The 17,843-nt window shown below is 44.2% G+C and overlaps 1 protein-coding gene and 1 pseudogene across 5 annotated transcripts in view; one reads left to right on the forward strand and one right to left on the reverse strand.

The window, feature by feature from the left end:
- PDZD2 (PDZ domain containing 2) overlaps nucleotides 1-17,843 on the forward strand; it is a 360,029-nt gene that overhangs the window by 277,101 nt on the left and 65,085 nt on the right. For all 5 annotated transcript variants that reach the window (XM_041749706.1, XM_041749707.1, XM_041749705.1 and 2 more), the window contains one exon: nucleotides 5,109-5,255. In XM_041749706.1, the coding sequence (XP_041605640.1) occupies nucleotides 5,109-5,255 (147 nt within the window). The remainder of the gene's footprint in view (nucleotides 1-5,108; nucleotides 5,256-17,843) is intronic.
- On the reverse strand, nucleotides 6,535-8,900 carry LOC121487734 (annotated as a pseudogene).

The raw sequence follows: 17,843 nt of genomic DNA on the forward strand, positions 1-17,843 counted from the left end.
CCTTGGCACAGACTTGGGAGGAAGGGTTGGCATTGAGGCTCCAGAGGCAGGAGTTGAGACAGTCTCCACTCCCTCCTCCCCTCCCAGAGATACCACGGGGCACCCTGGTGTCTTCTCACTAGGGGCAGGAAGGAGAGCAGAGCACAAAAGGGAAATGCTTCAAGGGAAGGACAAGCAAGTTCCCCTTTCAGCCAGAGGTATTGAGGTTTGAAAAGCACCATCTGGTCTTAAACACTCACACACGCTGAGTCCTATGTTTGCACAGCCCACCCCCCCCACCCCCCGCCCCACAGTCTGTGGCTCAAGAATGGAGGGGTTCCTGCACAAGCAGTATACCATGGCCACCCAACCTTTATTTCTATGCTGACTTCTTTCTTCTGCTAGTTTGGAAGATGAGAAAGAGAAAAATCTCTTCTAAGTCAAGCTAGAAGAGACAAACACACGGACACAAAGAAAACATAAAATAAAAATTAAAAAGGTCCACCCATCACTTTCTTACACTTTACACAAAAATAAATTCAAAGTGGATGAAAGACCTTAATGTGAGAGAGGAAACCATCAAAATCCTAGAAGAGAACATAGGCAGCAACCTCTCTGGCCTTGGCTCGATCAACTTCTTATCACCACAGGCAAGAGAAACAAACGCAAAACTATTATTGGGGCTTCATCAAGATAAAAATCTGCACAGCAAAGGAAACAATTACCAAAACTAAAAGGTAGCCTGTAGAATGAGAGGAGATATTGCAAATGATGTATCAGATAAAGGGCTAGTATCCAAAATCTATAAAGAACTTATCAAACTCAATACTCAAAAAACAAATAACCCAGTTAACAAATGAGCAGAAGACATAGAATAGACACTTTCCCCCCCAAAAAGGACACATGAGAAGATGCTCAACATCACTCCTCATCAGGGAAATACAAGTCAAAATCGTGATGAGGTATCGCCTCACACCTGTAAGGATGGCTAAAATTAACAGCACAGGAAACAACAGATGTTGGCGAGGATGTGGAGAAAGGGGAACTTTCTTGCACTGTTAGTGGGAATGCAAACTGGTGCAGCCACTCTGGAAAACAATATGGAGGTTCCTCAAAATGTTAAAAATAGGACTAACCTACAATCCAGCGATTGCACTACTAGGTGTTTACCCAAAAGATATAAAAATACGGATTCTAAGGGATACATGCACCAATATTTATAGCATTGTTCATACACTGTCCATTGTGTTTATCAACAATAGCCAAACTATAGAGAGAGCCCAAATGTCTTATCAACTGATGAATAGATAAAATGTGGTACATATGTAATGGAATATTATTCAGCCATCAAAAAAATGAAATCTTGCCATTTGCAACAACATGGATAGAGCTAGAATGTATTATGCTAAGTGAAATGGAATGATCTCATTCATATGTGGAGTTTGAGAAAGAAAATAGATGAGCATATGGAAAGGAGGAAAAGAAAAAAAGGAGAGAGAGACACAAGCCATAAAAGACTTTTAAGTATAGAGAACAAACTGAGGGTTGATGGAGGGAGGTGGGTAGGGAATGGGTTAGATGGAGGATGGGTGTTAAGGACACTTGTGTTGATCACTGGGTGTTGTATGTAAGTGGTAGATCACTGAATTCCACTCTAGAAACCAATATTGCACCTAATATTGCACTACCTAAAATTTAAATAATTAAAGAAAAGGTCCACTCATGGGGAAGCATAATTGAGGAGCATACAGGGGGCTTTGAAAGCTGGTTTCCTGGATGATATGTGAGCTGTGGTCTCACTCGCTGACTCAAAGGGCACTAACGTGTGCCAGGGTACAAAGGGCACAATGGGTGCCAGGAGCTTTTTACCTATCATCTCGTTTAATTCTTGAAATCCCCTGAGAGAGATGTTGGTTCTTTTCATTCAAAAGATGAAGTTAAAATCTGAGTGGTTTATTAATTTACCCAGAGGCCGCACAAGCAGTAGGAGGCAGAAGCAGGTTTCATCATGGGTCCGTAAGGCTTCACAGTTTCGTGCTTGTTCCTGTCCACCAAGCTGCCTCTTAGTCATTTAAGACATAAAGGACACAGAGCCAGTGGCATTAGAGAAGGGTAATGTGTTCCTGCGAGGGGCTTTGACATTTAGGGACACTCACCGGGTCTTTGTAGGACTGAGAAGCAGTCTGGAGCCCAGGAATGGATGTTTCGGTTGTCAGGCTCTTGCTCTTGGCCATCTGTACTGAACGACAGGCCTAAAGATGACCGAGACCGTGGAGGAATGATACCCTCCAGTTCTTCCCATAGGCTCCATTTATAACTAGGCAATACGTTGCTATAGCAGCTGCCCACTGTTTGTTCCTAAACTTAATCTCCACCATCCAAGATGCTCATCCATGTAGGAGAGAAGAAAATCCATCTTTCCACACCTCTTGGCATCTGGTCCTCTTCAGTATCCAAAAAGAGCAAGTAATCCAGAGTCTTTGTTTTGTCATTGTATTTAAAGAGAGGAAGAGGGGGGGAAGAGCTTTTGATTTGCTGAATAAAAAGAATAATAAAAATATAAATTATCATTGTAGAAAATAGTCGCTTTGTCACCAAACTTTAGGACATTGTTTTGAAAACATACGCAGTTACTTTCTTCAGGACAGAGCATCTCATGTCTCCATACGAATATGTTGTTTGTTTATACAGACGAGCTTATAAGGTTTTTGTCTAATGAATGAAATCAGAATATCCAAGTGTGTTTTGATATTCCCGGAAGTACCTGCATATCAACACAGATTTCTCTCTCTCTTTATCACTCTCCGTTTTTATCAACAAGTAATATCCACTTACTATGTCTAATGTAGAAAACCTAGAAGAAAAGGAAGATAAAATTTTCAAACACCCCCAGTAGTTCTATCCATTACCTGGTCTGTCCTTCCAGGCATGTTTTTTTAATGGGCTCAAACACACGGAGTCGGAATGCCCCAGGAGGCAGCGCCGCCTGGACTTCAGAACCCGCACAGCCCCTTAAAAGCTGCAGATCTTTAACAAGTTGCTACATTTTTAAATTTTTTTAAACTTTTAAATTTATTTTTTTTTTTTGCTACAATTTTTTAAACCTCAGTTTTCTCACCTGGACAATGAGAATCATAACTACTCCATGGAATGTCAGGAAGATTAAATGAAATATGAACAGCCCAAACAATGCAGCTGGTTGCAAGAAGCACTTGGAGAAATGTTTGCCTTTCTGGTTAGCACATATTACGACATCTAGTTTATTGTTACAACCATTATTAAAATGAGAATACTATTTTTCATCTGCTTTTGCGCCAAGTAGCATGCTGTAAGAATCTTTGTGCATACAGAAAGTACATTTCTGTAGCACTGTTGTTAATGACTATGGAGTATTTTTTTTAAAGATTGCATTTATTTATTTATTTATGAGAGACACAGAGAGAGAGAGAGAGGCAGAGACACAGGCAGAGGGAGAAGCAGGTTCTCTGCGGGGAGGCGGATGCCGGACTCGATCCTAGGACCCCGGAATCATGACCTGAGCCGAAGGCAGATGCTCAACCACTGAGCCACCAGGCGTCCCTGACCATGAAGTATTCTATCTTGTGGCTGTTGTGCAATTTACTCACCAGTTGGGACCTTCATTTTTTGTCCTACATCTTTTTAAAAATCTCGTTTCCGTTTATGGTCTAGCAGAGCTGACCTTGCAGAAGAGGGCTGAACTCACTTTTTGCTTCAGAGCTCTTTGCTTCCCTTAGGTAAGGTCTAACTGTATAGTATCCACAATTACTGACCTGCCATGAATGAGCTTCAGATGCCTCCCAGGTGGGCTGCACATCAAATTAGTCACAAATGTCAGTGCCGCGGGGCGCCCACTTACTAGGAGTCTGTAACACCTGTTGTTTAAGATGTGTGTCTTCTCTTCTCCTTTCTGTCAAGCCCTGAGGAATAGGATGATCAAAACTTTCCATAGGCTTCCTTACTTGTAGAAATGACTGGTGTGGGAGGAGAGGAGGGAACATTTCTCTCCTTTCTGGCCTCACATCAGCCGCGGCCCTGCTCCCCCGCCTCCTGTGCTGTGGCATTTCCCTGGAGAGTTCTGGGTGGCAGCGTGCGCCTCCTCTGTGTGTGCAATTGTCATGTGGCACCGGTGACCTCGCCTGCATCCCACTGACCCCTGTGGCCTCGTCTGTGCGGAGGAAGGAAGGGCGATGGTGGAGTCCTCTTTAGAGCCTAATCTTAATGGAGTCTGATTCCATGTATTCTGTTGACCTTTAAAAATTGTTCAAGGGCTGTTTTCTTTGAAGAGACGTTATCAGGCTCCACTTTGGCGTCATGATTCAATCAACAGTCTAATCTCTTTCTGGTGAACATATGCTAGTGAGATGAGCAGTGAGGGGGAGGAGCACATGGATACTAGAGCTCTTGCCGGGCCTGGGGACACGGCGCAGAGTAGAAATGGCCTTCGCTTGGAGGAGCGCTCAGATAAGCAGGAGAGACAGGTAGAGTTAGACATACGTGCAGGGCGATGAAAGAAAACAGTGAAGGACATTCGGGAAGAAGGGAAAGACAAGTGGAATGCCTCCTGGGACGTCCAGGAAGGCTTCCGGGAGGGGGTGTTCAAGCGGAGCTGGGAAGCTGAGCTCGCTGGACAGAGGGAGCTGCTGGTAGACATGGGAGCAGGGCAGGGGAGAGCCTGGCGCGATGGAAGGTCAGTGCGGCTGGCGTGGAAGGTGCGGGTTGGAGGAGAGAATGGAGGGAGGTGTGTTTGGAGCCCTGGGCCCTAAGATGTTGGCCCGCCAACAGGGAGGTTTAGATTGTACCCGGAACGCAAGGCAGGAGAAGGTATCAGAGTTTCTGAAGTGGAGGGAATTTGGATTGCCTATAGAAATATCTAAGAAACACAGATTTTTTCAGCAAAAAACAAATTGGTTTGGGTTTACATTGGGTCTACTGCCCTGACATGTGAGGTAACCTGGCCAACCTGGAAATGTGGAACATAATACATTCCATGGGGTCTTTGAGTTCAGGGCATGTGAGCACTCCCGGCTGACCCTGCTGGGTTTTCCTTGACCTTGACCTTGACCAACATTCATGGGGTAATGCATGACTCTTTCATTGTGTCCCTGTAGGAAACCTCCGCCGAAGACCTCCTGAGGTTGACATCTAAGAGTTTACCTGATCTGACCAGTTCAGTAGAGGACGTGTCCTCTTGGACCGACAACGAAGACCAGGAGCCAGACGGGGAAGAAGACGGCTCATCTTCCGTCCAGGGAGCAGTAAGTGCACCTCTGCTTTCCCCAGCTGCTCTGCCGAAGCCACGTGTCCCTGAGGATGTCGATGGTGGGGTCGGAGGTACTAGCTGAAGGTAGTAGGATAGAGCCCCGGATGGGAGAGGACCACAGGGCGTTCTTTTAATGTTTTGGTTTTTTTTGTTTTGTTTTTTTTTTTTGGTCAGGATCTTCCAGACAAATCTGTGAGGGCAATGATTTTCATTAAAGAAAAAACATTGAAGCTGGAAATGGGATGAGGGCGCAGCTGTGTATTTAAGTTCAGAGTGTATATCAATTTCTAGGGCGCGTAGTAGCTCACATATACAAGGGTCTCACTGCTGCTTTCGGATGCAGCGTTTGACAACTATTGGTTGTGAATTCAAACTGAGCCCGAGAGATTCTGGTCGAGAGTGGAGTGTTGCAATAACACAAAGCCCGTTCAGGCCAAGCTGTGTGGGTATGTTTTCCGAAGCCAGGCCCCTCGCATGGCCTGTGGTTCTTCTGACACGGCCTGGGTGTCTCATGCCCTCGTGGGCTGTCCTCACGGGCTGCCTGGCACAGAGTCACGAGGGCTTTCGGTTAATGGTGATTGCAGTGTGGTTCCTGGGTCCCTCTTTGGATCCCAGGTCTGCCAGATGTGGCATTTCTGGTGTAAATTCTTGCCAGTTCTTGGTCTCCATCCGGATCTCCATCCGACCAGCCGTGGGGAGGGTATCTTCCATCTGCCATCTGGAGCCACTTACTCTCTCCCACCAGCACTACACCTAGGCAGAGTGGGTAAGCATTGGAAAATGAGTTTTGGTCATAGTTAGGCCTTAAAGACCCAAAACTGCATGTTTTATTACATTTATACAATATGCTATCTCATTTCAAAGAAGAAAAAGTTGCTTTTCTCCTTTCTTTTTTGATCAGTGGAGATCAGGGCCACTGAGTACGGTCGTGTGGGTGTGGACTGCACAGAGTGCTGCGTTGAAGGAAGCACTGTTTGAACCATAAAAATAGGCTTTTGTATTTATTATGACAGTTTCCTGAAAGATGGCAGTGAAGAGTTTTGCTCTAGCAAAATCAACATATTAGGACAGTTTTCCAATCAAGGAAGGAAAGTGTCTTAAAGAAGAGATACCTTTTTTTAATTTGCCCAGAGGCATTGTATAAACCCATTGTTGATTTGAAAGATTTTTCTAGCTGCTTTACCTTCAAAGGAGAATTTTCTTGGAACACTAACCCATAAAGCAAATAAACTAGAACTGAATGAAGTTAAGGCAAACGGTTTAAAAATAACTGTGTGATTATTCCCATCTCTTCGTATTATGACACCATTCAGTGGTTTCTCTTACTTTTATTAAGGGTAGAGACCAAACTAATTTGGGGGGCCTACACTGCTTCCCTAACTCCTGCTTATTTCTTGAACCTTACTTCTCCCTGAGTTCATCACTCCTAAGCAACCACCACCCTACCCTTCCTGCAGTCCTTCATGATGACTGCATGTGTTTTTTGCCACAGGACCTTTGCAAATGCTATTATTCTCTCTCCCTGGAATCCTCTGCCTGAATAAGAGGCCTCCTATCCGCCTTTGGGATCCCCCAAAGTGTTACTGCCTCAGAGAAACTTCCTGAATATACCTACATACATTAAATCTCTTAGCTCTGATAGTATGACTATGTGGCTCTCTGTGAACTACTTGTCATATTTGGATATTTTTTTTCCGATGCAAGGAATTTTAATTAAATTGGCATAGTTAAGACCAAAAAGATAAAGTGGACACTGCCAGCTTATCTTCAGCCATTGCCTTTAACAACAGGCTAGGGAACACAACTTGAAACACAGCTGAGTCTTGGTGTTCTGAGACAGTGAAGGGATTTCCTCGGTATTTAAATATATTAATATAACCAGTTATATAAATCTAAATATAAAACCAATCTGTAAGTTTAGAGGTGGCATTTACCATCTCTGTGAAAAGCGGAACATCCCTAATCAACTCCAATCATATTTTTAGAAGGGGAAAACAGTGACAGCAGTGACAGCTGAACCAGAATTACCATCAAAGTTCAAAAAGCTGATCATATTCATTTAGCCGCAAGCCAATCTTATTTAAATCAGGACTGTCCCAGAGAAAAATTCTATCAGCCACTCATGATCTGAATTCTGGTCAATGAGATCAATTTAAATAAATATGGCACACATAAAAAAAAGTCATGAGACATTTTTGTTTTGTAATAAATAAGGCGATGGCCAACTATTACCCTCAGTAGCTTTTTTGAGATAAGCTATTAAGTCAGTTCTTTCCCAAGTCTTCTTAATGCCAGCAAAGATCATTTTTGTTCCAGGGATGTACTTCTTGGGATTTTCCATATACTCCTTCAGGGTCTCCTCTCCCCAGGTGATGCCTTTGTTCTTATTGGCATCCATGTAAGAAAATCCAGGGCACTGACCTGTCTTTCGCCCAAATCAACCATGGAGAGTTGGCCCAGCCTTGTGCTTGCCTCCCTTTTCCACTTCTGAACAAAAATCTTCTTGCCCTTCTCAACATCACCCATTTTTGAATCACTTTACTGAAACGAAGATGCCCATTCGCAAGCCAGGTGTCCCGCTCTCTCACATTTGTGTTTGTGATTATTTGATTAAGATCTGTTTTCTCCCAGCCAACTCTAAATTCCATGAGGTAACATGACGACTGGATTGGGTTCCCAGTGAATCCCTAGAGTTTAACCACTACATCTGGTGCTGAGTTCTAAATAACAAAATGAATTTAAAAACAAACAACCCAACAAGTGTTTCATTGAACGCTAATGAAAATGACACCCAAATTAACTGGATTTATCCACCAGAAAAATTATGGTTACTTCAAGGCCCACAGCTAACCACCCCATGGCAGTCTCAAGGGGCCTTCATATTACTATCCACATCCTAGTCCCCTTAACCTACAGGGACCGTCTTCGAATAAGCCTTGAACAGGCCTGAGCGTCAGATGTCTCCTGCAGGCCACCTCTCTCGCTCCTACCTACCCCGCCCTGCCTCCCCATGACCTCCCAGCACTGGAGGCCTCCATTCTCTGCGGTGCCACAGCGGTGCCCCCTCAGCTCCTTGTTATCTGGGGCACAAGAAGAGATTCGGAGGAGGTACAGTCCCACCACGGGCTGCTCAGCTGCAGCATGCCTCCCATATTTCGCCCTGCCCACCAGGCTTCCATCACTAGCAGCTCTCCAGCCCGGCTCCATCCCAGGCGCCCCCCCCCTCATGCCCACTCTGCAGAGCTTGGCCTGCTCAGGGGGCTCCTAGGACAGCTCAGCCAGTTTGCCACCGAGCGCTAAGCAATCTCAGGAGCTTACAGAGAGGAAAGGTCTGCAGCACATCTGCACCCCCTCTGGTAAAGCCCTGAGCCCTGTAGGTGACACCGTCGGGCTTGTCGAGAGCTTACGGTCATATGCGTTTTTAAAAATTCATAATTCATGGGGCGCCTAGGTGACTCAGTCCGTTAAGCATCTGCCTTCTGCTCTGGTGGTGATCCCGGGGTCCTGGGCTGGAGCCCCACTTCCAGCTCCCAGCTCAGCGGGGAGTCTGCTTCCCCCACTGCCCCTCTGCCCTACTCGTGCATGCAGGCACATTCTCTTTCAAATAAATAAGTAAAATAAAATAAAAAATTCATAACTCATAGTCTCTTAAAAAAGCAAGCAATTATTGAATTGCAAACATTTTATACTAAATGCTTTCATAAATGAGCCTTTATATATATTAAATATGTTACGTTATATATTTTAACCATATGTATTTTTACAAATTTGTAATTTATTTGTTTTAATTTAAATGATTTTTATTACAATACTATTTTCACTATATAAATGGTTTTTTCTCAAAAAAATCTGTAAGACAATATAAATCACCCACAATCCTTCTAGTCAAAGATAGCCATATTTAACATTTTATTTTTTTATTTTTTTATTATTTTTTTAAGATTTTATTTATTTATTCATGAGAGACACACACAGAGAGAGAGGCAGAGACATAGGCAGAGAGAGAGAGACACACAGACTCCATGCAGGGAGCCTGATGTGGGACTCGATCCGCGGTCTCCAGGATCACGCCCTGGGCCGAAGGCAGCACTAAACCACTGAGCCACCCCGGGATCCCCCATATTTAACATTTTGTTACGACTTTCTATTTGATATTTTTCCTTAAGAATATTTGTATTTTTAAAAATTCTAATATAGTTAACCTACAGTTTATACTATAGTGCTTCAACATTTCTGTACATTACTAGGTGCTCATTGTGGTAAGTGTACACTCCTCATCCCCTTCACCTGATTCTCCCATCTACCCACCTCCCCTCTGGTAACCATCAGTTTGTTCTCTATAGTTAAGAGTTTGCTTTTAGTTTGTCTCTTTTTTCCTTTGTTCATTTATTTGGTTTCTTAAATTCCACATATGAGTGAAACCATACAGGATGTGTCTTTCTCTGACTCATTTCACTTAGCATAATACTCTCTAGGTCCATCCGTGTCATTACAAATGACAAGACTTCATTCTTTTTTACGGCTGAATAATATTCCAGGGTGTGTGTGTGTGTGTGTGTGTGTGTGTGTGTGTGTGTGTGACATCTTCTTTATCCATTCAGCTATCATGAACACTCAGCTGCTTTCATAATTTGACCATTGTTAATAATGCTGCAATAAACATAGGGATGCATATATTTTTTTGAATTAGTGTTTTTGTATTCTTTGGGTAAATACCTAGTAGTGGAATTACTGGATTATATGGTAGCTCTATTTTTAACCTTTTGAGGAATAGCCATACTGTTTTTCCAGAGTGTCTGCTCCAGTTTGCATTCCCACCAACAGTGGAGGAGGGTTTCTTTTTTCTCCACATCCTCACCAACACTTGCTGTTTCTTGTGTTTTGATTTCAGCCATTCTGACAGGTGTTAGGTAATACTTCATTGTGGTTTTGATTTGCATTTCCCTAACAATAAATGATGTTGAGCATCTTTTCATGTGTCTGTTGGCCATCTGGATGTCTTTGGAGAAATGCCTGTTCATGTCTTCTGCCCATTTTTTATTAGATTACTTGTGGTTTTGGTGTTGAGTTGTGTAAATTCGTTGTATAGTTTGGATATTAACCCTTTATTGACTATATCATCTGCAAATATCTTCTCCTATTCAATAGGTTGTCTTTTCATTTTGTTGGTTGCTTCCTTTGCTGTGCAGAAGCTTTTTATTTTGATGAAGTCCCAATAGTTCATTTTTGCTTTTGTTTCCCTTGTCACCAGAGACATGTCTAGAAAAATATTACTAAGACTGATGTCAGAGAAATTACTGCCTGTGCTCTTTCAGATTTTTATGGCTTCAGGTCTCACATTTAGGTCCTTAACCACAAAGTTTGTGTGTGTGTTTATGGTGTAAGAAAGCGGTCCAGCTTCATTCTTTTGCATGTTGCTGTCCAGTTTTCCCAACACCACTTGTTGAAGTGGTGTCTTTTCCCCGTTGCATATTTTGGCCTCCTTTGTCATTAACTAATTGACCATATAGTCATGGGCTCGTTTCTGGGCTCTCTATTCTGTTCCATTGATCTATCTTATTTTTGTGCTTTGATCACTATAGCTTTGTAGTATTATCTTGAAATCTGGGATTGTGATACCTCCAGATTTTTTCTTCAAGATTGCTTTGTCTATTCAGAGTCTTTTGTGGCTCCATACAAGTTTTAGGATTGTTTGTTCTAGTTCTGTGAAAAATGCTGTTGGTATTCTGATAGGGTTGCATTAAATTAGTAGATAGGGTTGCATTAAATTAAAATACACGTATTTTTTTAAAGATATATTTACTTGAGAAAGAATGAGAGAGTGCCCGTGTGTGCAGGGGGTGGGGGTATGTGGTGGCAGGGAAAGAGGGTGCTAGGTATGGGGAAGGGCAGAGGGAGAGAGAGTCTCAAGCAGATTCCACACTTAGTGTGGATCCTGACACAGGGTTCCATCCCGCAACTCTGAAATCATGACCTGAGCTGAAACCAAGAGTCAGACACTTAACTGACCATACCACCCTGGCACCGCAGCACACATGTATTTTTTTTTTAAGATTTTATTTATTTATTCATGAGAGACACAGAGAGAGAGGCAGAGACATAGGCAGAGGGAGAAGCAGGCTCTCTGCAGGGAACCTGACATAGGACTCAATCCCAGGACCTCAGGATCACCAACTGAGCCAAAGGCAGACGCTCAACCTCTGAGCCACCCAGATGCCCCTTTAATTGATCCTATATTTACTTTTAAAACTTGGTATGATCTCAGTGGTATAATCATGAACATTTTCCCCATGTCATTAAAGGGGGCTCTGAAACATGATTTATAATGGCTAATATTCCATAACATAGAAGCGCCATATCTTATTTCACCAATTTTCTAACCAGAAATTACATTTTCATCAATCGTATGTATATTTGATTTTTTCAAAATTATAAAGAACATTGTATAGAATATCTTCATTCATATATCTCTGCGCATTTTTTTTATTTTCTTATTTCCTTAAGTAGCTTGAAGCAGAATTGCTTAGTCAAAGGTTTTCTCTGGAGAAATTATTTATGCTATTTAGACATTTGCAGTGGCCAGTTCCCATCATCACCAATAACATTATATTTTAAAAAAAGTTTACCAATTAATCCTATATTGTTTCATATGTTTATTGTAGTGTTGGCACATCAGTGCATTATGTGATAACATAATTTGTTAGGGAAACTCAGCGTTAATTCTCCACAAGTGTGTGTTTCAGTGCAGTATAGTAGGGATTCCCCATCATGTCACCCCAGGCTTTCATCGGCAAATTCCAAATGCATTATCCATGACAGCTCTCCCTTCTCTGAGCCTCAGACACCACCTCACCCACTTCGCCTTCTGCTCTGCCTTCCCCCAGAGCAATCCCAGAGGAGTGGACACCTGGGCTTCTTCCTGGCTCTCCAGTAATGCCACAACACCAATCATGTGCTACCATGCACTTGAGCTCTGGTTTCAACTAGAAGACCTGAGCCTGAGACACAGCCCTGCAGGACCTGCAAGTGGGCAGCTGGCACGAAGTATTTTCTGGATTTCACAATGTGCCCAGGGTCTCCCTTGCTGTGCCTTGTAAAGGTAGTGAACTCTTGCAAAAACAAAAACAAAAACAAAAATCTATTTTTCAGTTCTGTGTTTATAATCCAAGACTCTCTGTTTTATCATTTTTTAATGCTAATGAATCATTTAAATGAAAGAAACCTGGTACTGTTCAATCAAGTTACAAAGCCTTTTATTTCACAGATGATAATGATTAAACCTGCGGCCAAACTCCACTCAGACATTGACTATTTCTGCACCTGTAAGTCACAGTATGCTGTAAGCACTTAGCTGAATAAATATAATACAAATGCTGAGGATCTGTGATGAGCACCCTTAGGATTTATTTTTCATGGCCACAGTAGACAGCAATGAGATTTTCCTTTCAAAAATGTCCAGGCGTGCTTAGAATAAAACCATATGGTGAATATCAAATTTGAGGAGTAGAGGCAGGAAAAAAGGAATGGGAATGGGACAGTGAAATTCCATGGTCACTTGCATAAGTGTCAACCATCCCTGAGGGGTCTGGCTTCAATGGCAGGGCTCTCTCTCCGCCTTCCACTGCTCACCGCCCGCCCCCCCCCCATATTTAATATGAAGACTGCCAATTTGGTCTTGGCTAGCTCAGTCTAGCCCTACCCCCATGCGGGCTGTGGTCCTGGTCCACACGACTGGCCATTCTTTCTCAAGTTTTTCTTCTCTACTTTGTCTTGTGCTCTGCAACGACAATTTGGAAACAAGAATCTGGCCATGCCACTTAATGGAATAAAATCATTCAGTGACCCTCAGTCACTCTGGGTTAAACTCCTTAACATGGAACGCCATCAGCTCCAGCCTGCCTGCACTGACGTCCGTACATGCTCCCAGGAGCCCTACACACACACACACACACACACACACACACACACACACACACGCCACACACACGCACAGAGCCATCTCCTAGCACTGTTAGCTCTACATCCCCCAGTTGCTCCAGAACTCTCCACTACTTTGTACCAGCTCTTTCTACTTGGAAGATATTTGTCAGCCCAGCCCAAACGACAGTCCTCCCCATAAGTAAACCTTTCCCTGACCCCCTCCAGAGTTACTTGGTCTGTGCTCTGCACTTGCATAGCACTGTGAATAGATGTCTGCCACCGTGCTTACCATCCTGTTTTCATAATTTACCTCTTCATTCTTCTATCTTCCTCATTAGACATGAACATTTCAAGGGCAAGACCATGGTGCCATCAGCATCTCTGTCAGTTTAGCATGGTAGCATGTCTGGGATCTAATAGGCTGAAAAGAGGAAGGACTCTCCCGTGATCTCTTGTCATTCCTTGACCACTTCTGATCTGTCCCTTGGTGCTCACCTAGTCCTCGTATGTCCTTGAGGTATAAGCCCGAGTCTGAGAGCCTCTGACTCTTATGCTTCACTCCTCTTGCTCCCCAAATTCCTCTTGCCCCCAACACTCGTCTTGCCTGGGCCCATCTCCATCTACTCTTTGGAGAAATTGGCCCCTGCTGCTTCCACCATTTAGGGTATCACGCTGTGGGGCATTGCAGTGCTGCAAGATCTGGCCTTGCTGCTGATAGAAGAATCAGGATGAGTAATTCCCTCTGGTCCTTGTGGCCAACTGAGGGAGCCTCCACTCAGTTGCAGGTTTTGCACACTTGGAACCCAGATGGTGTAATGCAGCTGAGTGTGGAAGCCTACGGAGGACACAAGCCATAATTCCTCTGCTGCATGCCAACATCCCCGTAGAAAGGAGAGTCAGTGTTGAAAGCAATTGAGATGTTTTGCTTTGAGGCATTACGCATGTGCCCTCATCTCTGGTTATCTAAGCACTAACCTATCTTTCAAGGACCAGATCAAGTTCAGAGTTATCTCCAAGGCCACCCTCTGCTTGAAACATCTATCAGCATCATGCTCTCTCTCAAATCCGCTGATCACTGCTCCCTGGGCATTTAGCATCTGCTGTTCTCTATTTACTTGGTGCTGCTTATCTCCTTGGGGGAAGAAAGAAAATACTACTTAAAGTTTGTAAACATTTGAAGTTAGGTATATCTCTTTGGGCTCCCAATATCCACTGGAGAACTTTGTCTTTAATACTTACTCAGTACATAGTTCTTTTTTTGATAGAGAATGGGGTGGGGGGAAGCATGTGTAGGGAGGGGTAGGGGGAAAGGGACAGAGAAAATCCCAAGCAGAGCAAAGCCCAACATAGGGCTTGACCTCATGACCTGGAGATCATGACCTGAGCCAAAATCAAGAGTTGGACATTTAACTGAGACACCCAGGTGCCCCTAAGTACATATTTCTTGATCATAAAGCTGTCTCTAGAGCAGTGGTTCTCAAGGTGTGTTCCCCAGACCAGAAGCAGCAGTATCACCTGGAAAGTTGTTAGAAACACAGATCCTCAGGTCCCACCCTGGACCTGCTGAGTCAGAAACTCTGAGGTTGGCAGCCAGCAACGTTGTTTACCAAGCTTTCCAGGTGATTTGGACCCAAGCTAACATTTGAGAACTTCAGAGCCCTCCGACAGAATAAGTGGTAACTGTTTTGTTATTAGCGGTTTCAAAAAAGCATGTATTCCTTTCTCAAGTACAAATAATTATAGCTCATCTTTGTAAAAATGAGATTTTTTCAGGGGAAAAAAAAATCTAGCCTCCTGAGAAAGTGACTCTTCTCTTTTAACATGAAGAGAGGAAGAGGAGTTTTAATATGACAGGGCATGGATTGGGTGATACCTCTTAAGTGGTTAGGAGCCTGTCTCTCCCTTTTTGTATTTTAACAAAAACAAAACTGGAAGTAATGATTGTCTTGCCAAACCTGCAATTGTCAAGGCCCAGCTCGGAAGAGTTTGTTTAGCACATCAATCAGCAGGCCTGTATCCGGCTTCCTTTGACATCAAGGGAATCAGTTCTAACATTTTTGGAATCACCAGTACGGAAAAATCTTAAAGAACTTTTGGGTGATTAGAATTTAAGAAGGAATAAAGGACCTCGTCTTTCAAAAGGAAAGAAGCACCAAACTGGATCTTACGATTCTGTAAGTGATACTGGTGTTTGATTCTTTGCTGGTGGAAGGATCATGAGGTGTGAGAACCCGAATTACAGTCTTCTGGAAGAGTTAGCACCTTCGGGGGTGGATATTAATCTACATATGGGAGAAAAAAAAAGGACAGGAGCTCTTGTGTTTTGTTTGGATTGAATAACTGATAAAGCGTCGGCCCTTAGTTTCCAGAAGTGTTTGGGCAACGAGGGCTTGTATTGCCGTATCTAGAAGTACCTTTTCTGGTTGAGTCAAGCTGCCCTAGGTGGGAAACTCTCTCTTGGTTTGTGCCTAAGCTAGATTTTTTTTTCCGGTGAATCGAATTAGAGCCTTATGCAAAGAACAGTGAGCACCAAGTATGTGAACTTGCAACTAGTACTAAAATGGGAAGAGCCCATATCTGATTGGAAATCAGAGCTTCACAGAATAGCACGTTAACGCAGAGGCTGACACAGGGCAGGCTGCACTTTTTGCAAGGGGAGCTCACATTCTTTGCCTACAGCTTCGGGGAGAGGGTGTTAACACAGGCGGCTCTGGGGGGCTGCGCTGTAACCTCCACGCTCCTCGGAGAATACAGCACCTGCAGCAACTGCTTAGAGATGTACCCACTCCCCGGGTCCCCTGCCCACAGGATGGTCTTCCCTTCCTTCTGGGCTTCCTCTTTTTACTCATCTAACTTCAGGACTCGCTTCTTCTAGGAAGTCTTCCCAGATACACATATCCTTCATGCCTGGACCCCCAGCATGTAATATGCCCTGGATTTTCCTTCAGGGTCCCTAACACAGATTATAATGATGCACATATTCACGTGCCGGCTCCCTTGATGCCATCCTTCCCCATGAGTAGAGGACCCACCTGGGCAAGGACCATGTCAGGTTTGCTCCCTTGTGTATCCCAAGGGTTCACTGTTGGCTCTCGATATGTCTGGGATGGAAGGCTGTTGGGACAGGTGGATAGTTGACCTTGTCATGTTTGGTCATCTTCCGCTGACTTGCCCGCCTTCACCAGCACACCATGAATTTAAAATGAACATAGCGCTGATTCTGTCTGCAAATTAGAAAGCCTATCTGCCTCTTCCTTCTGGATTTTCCACCTGGCATAGGAATATCAATGATAGAGAAATCATTTTTCTAAGTATAGCATTGGGAAAACACAGCATACCTTTCTTTAAAATAGGACATTCAGGGGCAGCCCGGATGGCTCAGCGGTTTAGCGCCGCCTTCAGCCCAGGGCCTGATCCTGGAGACCCGGGATCGAGTCCCACATCGGGCTCCCTGCATGAAGCCTGCTTCTCCCTCTGCCTGTGTCTCTGCCTCTCTGTGTGTGTCTCGCATGAATAAATAAATAAAAACTTTTAAAAAATTAAAAAATAAAATAGGACATTCGTGGTAGTTCCTCTTTAACAAGTGATTAGATTTCCCTACTTTTTGCTCACTTACGGTTTGAAAGCTACAGCCTAGAAATGGAACTTAGAACTTGATTTTTTTAACAAATCAACAGCAACAACAAAAGATCAAACATCCCAAGGGAGTTGGTGAAGTGGTACGTGGCCTCTAAGTGAAAAGACAAGCCAAAAAGGTACCGGGGGAAGGGCATGGAACCGAGAGTCTGGAAGATGGGGATTCTGATAAATACAACTACGAGGTGTTCGAGCTACAGGGAACCTTGGGGATTAGCTGGTCCAAACCTTGAGTTTCCTCAGCTAGAAATGTGTGGTGAGAGAGAAGCCTACTGAGCTCTGCTTGTCCCCCAGACAAGTCATGTATATGGCAGCTGCAAGGGAGAAGCAAAAGAAAAAGAACGCGGGAAAGAAAAGGTGAACGTGCTCAGAAAAGTGTTCCCAGCACCTCTGAACTATGCCAGGGGAATGGCTGTGTGGCAGACGCATACGCCTGCCCGGGTAGCTGCGCACTCTTCCACGTGACTAACATGCACAGGGAGGCCGTGGCTTCAGCTGGCCGTCAGGGCTTCGGGGTCCATGCTCGAGAGCTCTGTTTGCCTGGTTAGAGTGGGATAGGGCCCACGAGTTTATTTTCCGGAGCTTCCCAGGTGATCCTGATGCTCACCCAGAGTTTGAAAAGCCAATCTGGGGGAGAAGGTAACTGCCATCAGAAGCAGCAGGTTCAAATACACCCTTTGTCCTCCACGTGTCAACTTCCACGGCCCCTGAGTCTCCTGGGTAGGGGCTCCCCGAGCCCCCAGACCTGTCTGTCCACAGCTTTGACCCAAGGGGAGGTGTTAGGCGCCTGCCTTCTCCTTTCCATAGTTTGGGATGAGGGAGTGAGGCCATGTGTTTGAGGTGCTTGTGGGAAACTTGGAAACAGATTCCCTCAGCCCACTCGGGAGCCTCCGTGAGCAGAGACAAAAGTGAATCTCTTGGTCTTTCTTGTTGCCTTTGCAGAGCCCAGGCCCCAGTACACAGACTGGTGGCGTGATGCAAAGGCCCTGTTATTCCCAGCACCAGCCCAAAGCAGGCAGCAACACGT

Source organism: Vulpes lagopus, chromosome 3 (assembly GCF_018345385.1).
Source record: "Vulpes lagopus strain Blue_001 chromosome 3, ASM1834538v1, whole genome shotgun sequence".
NCBI classification, from domain to species: Eukaryota; Metazoa; Chordata; class Mammalia; order Carnivora; family Canidae; genus Vulpes; species Vulpes lagopus.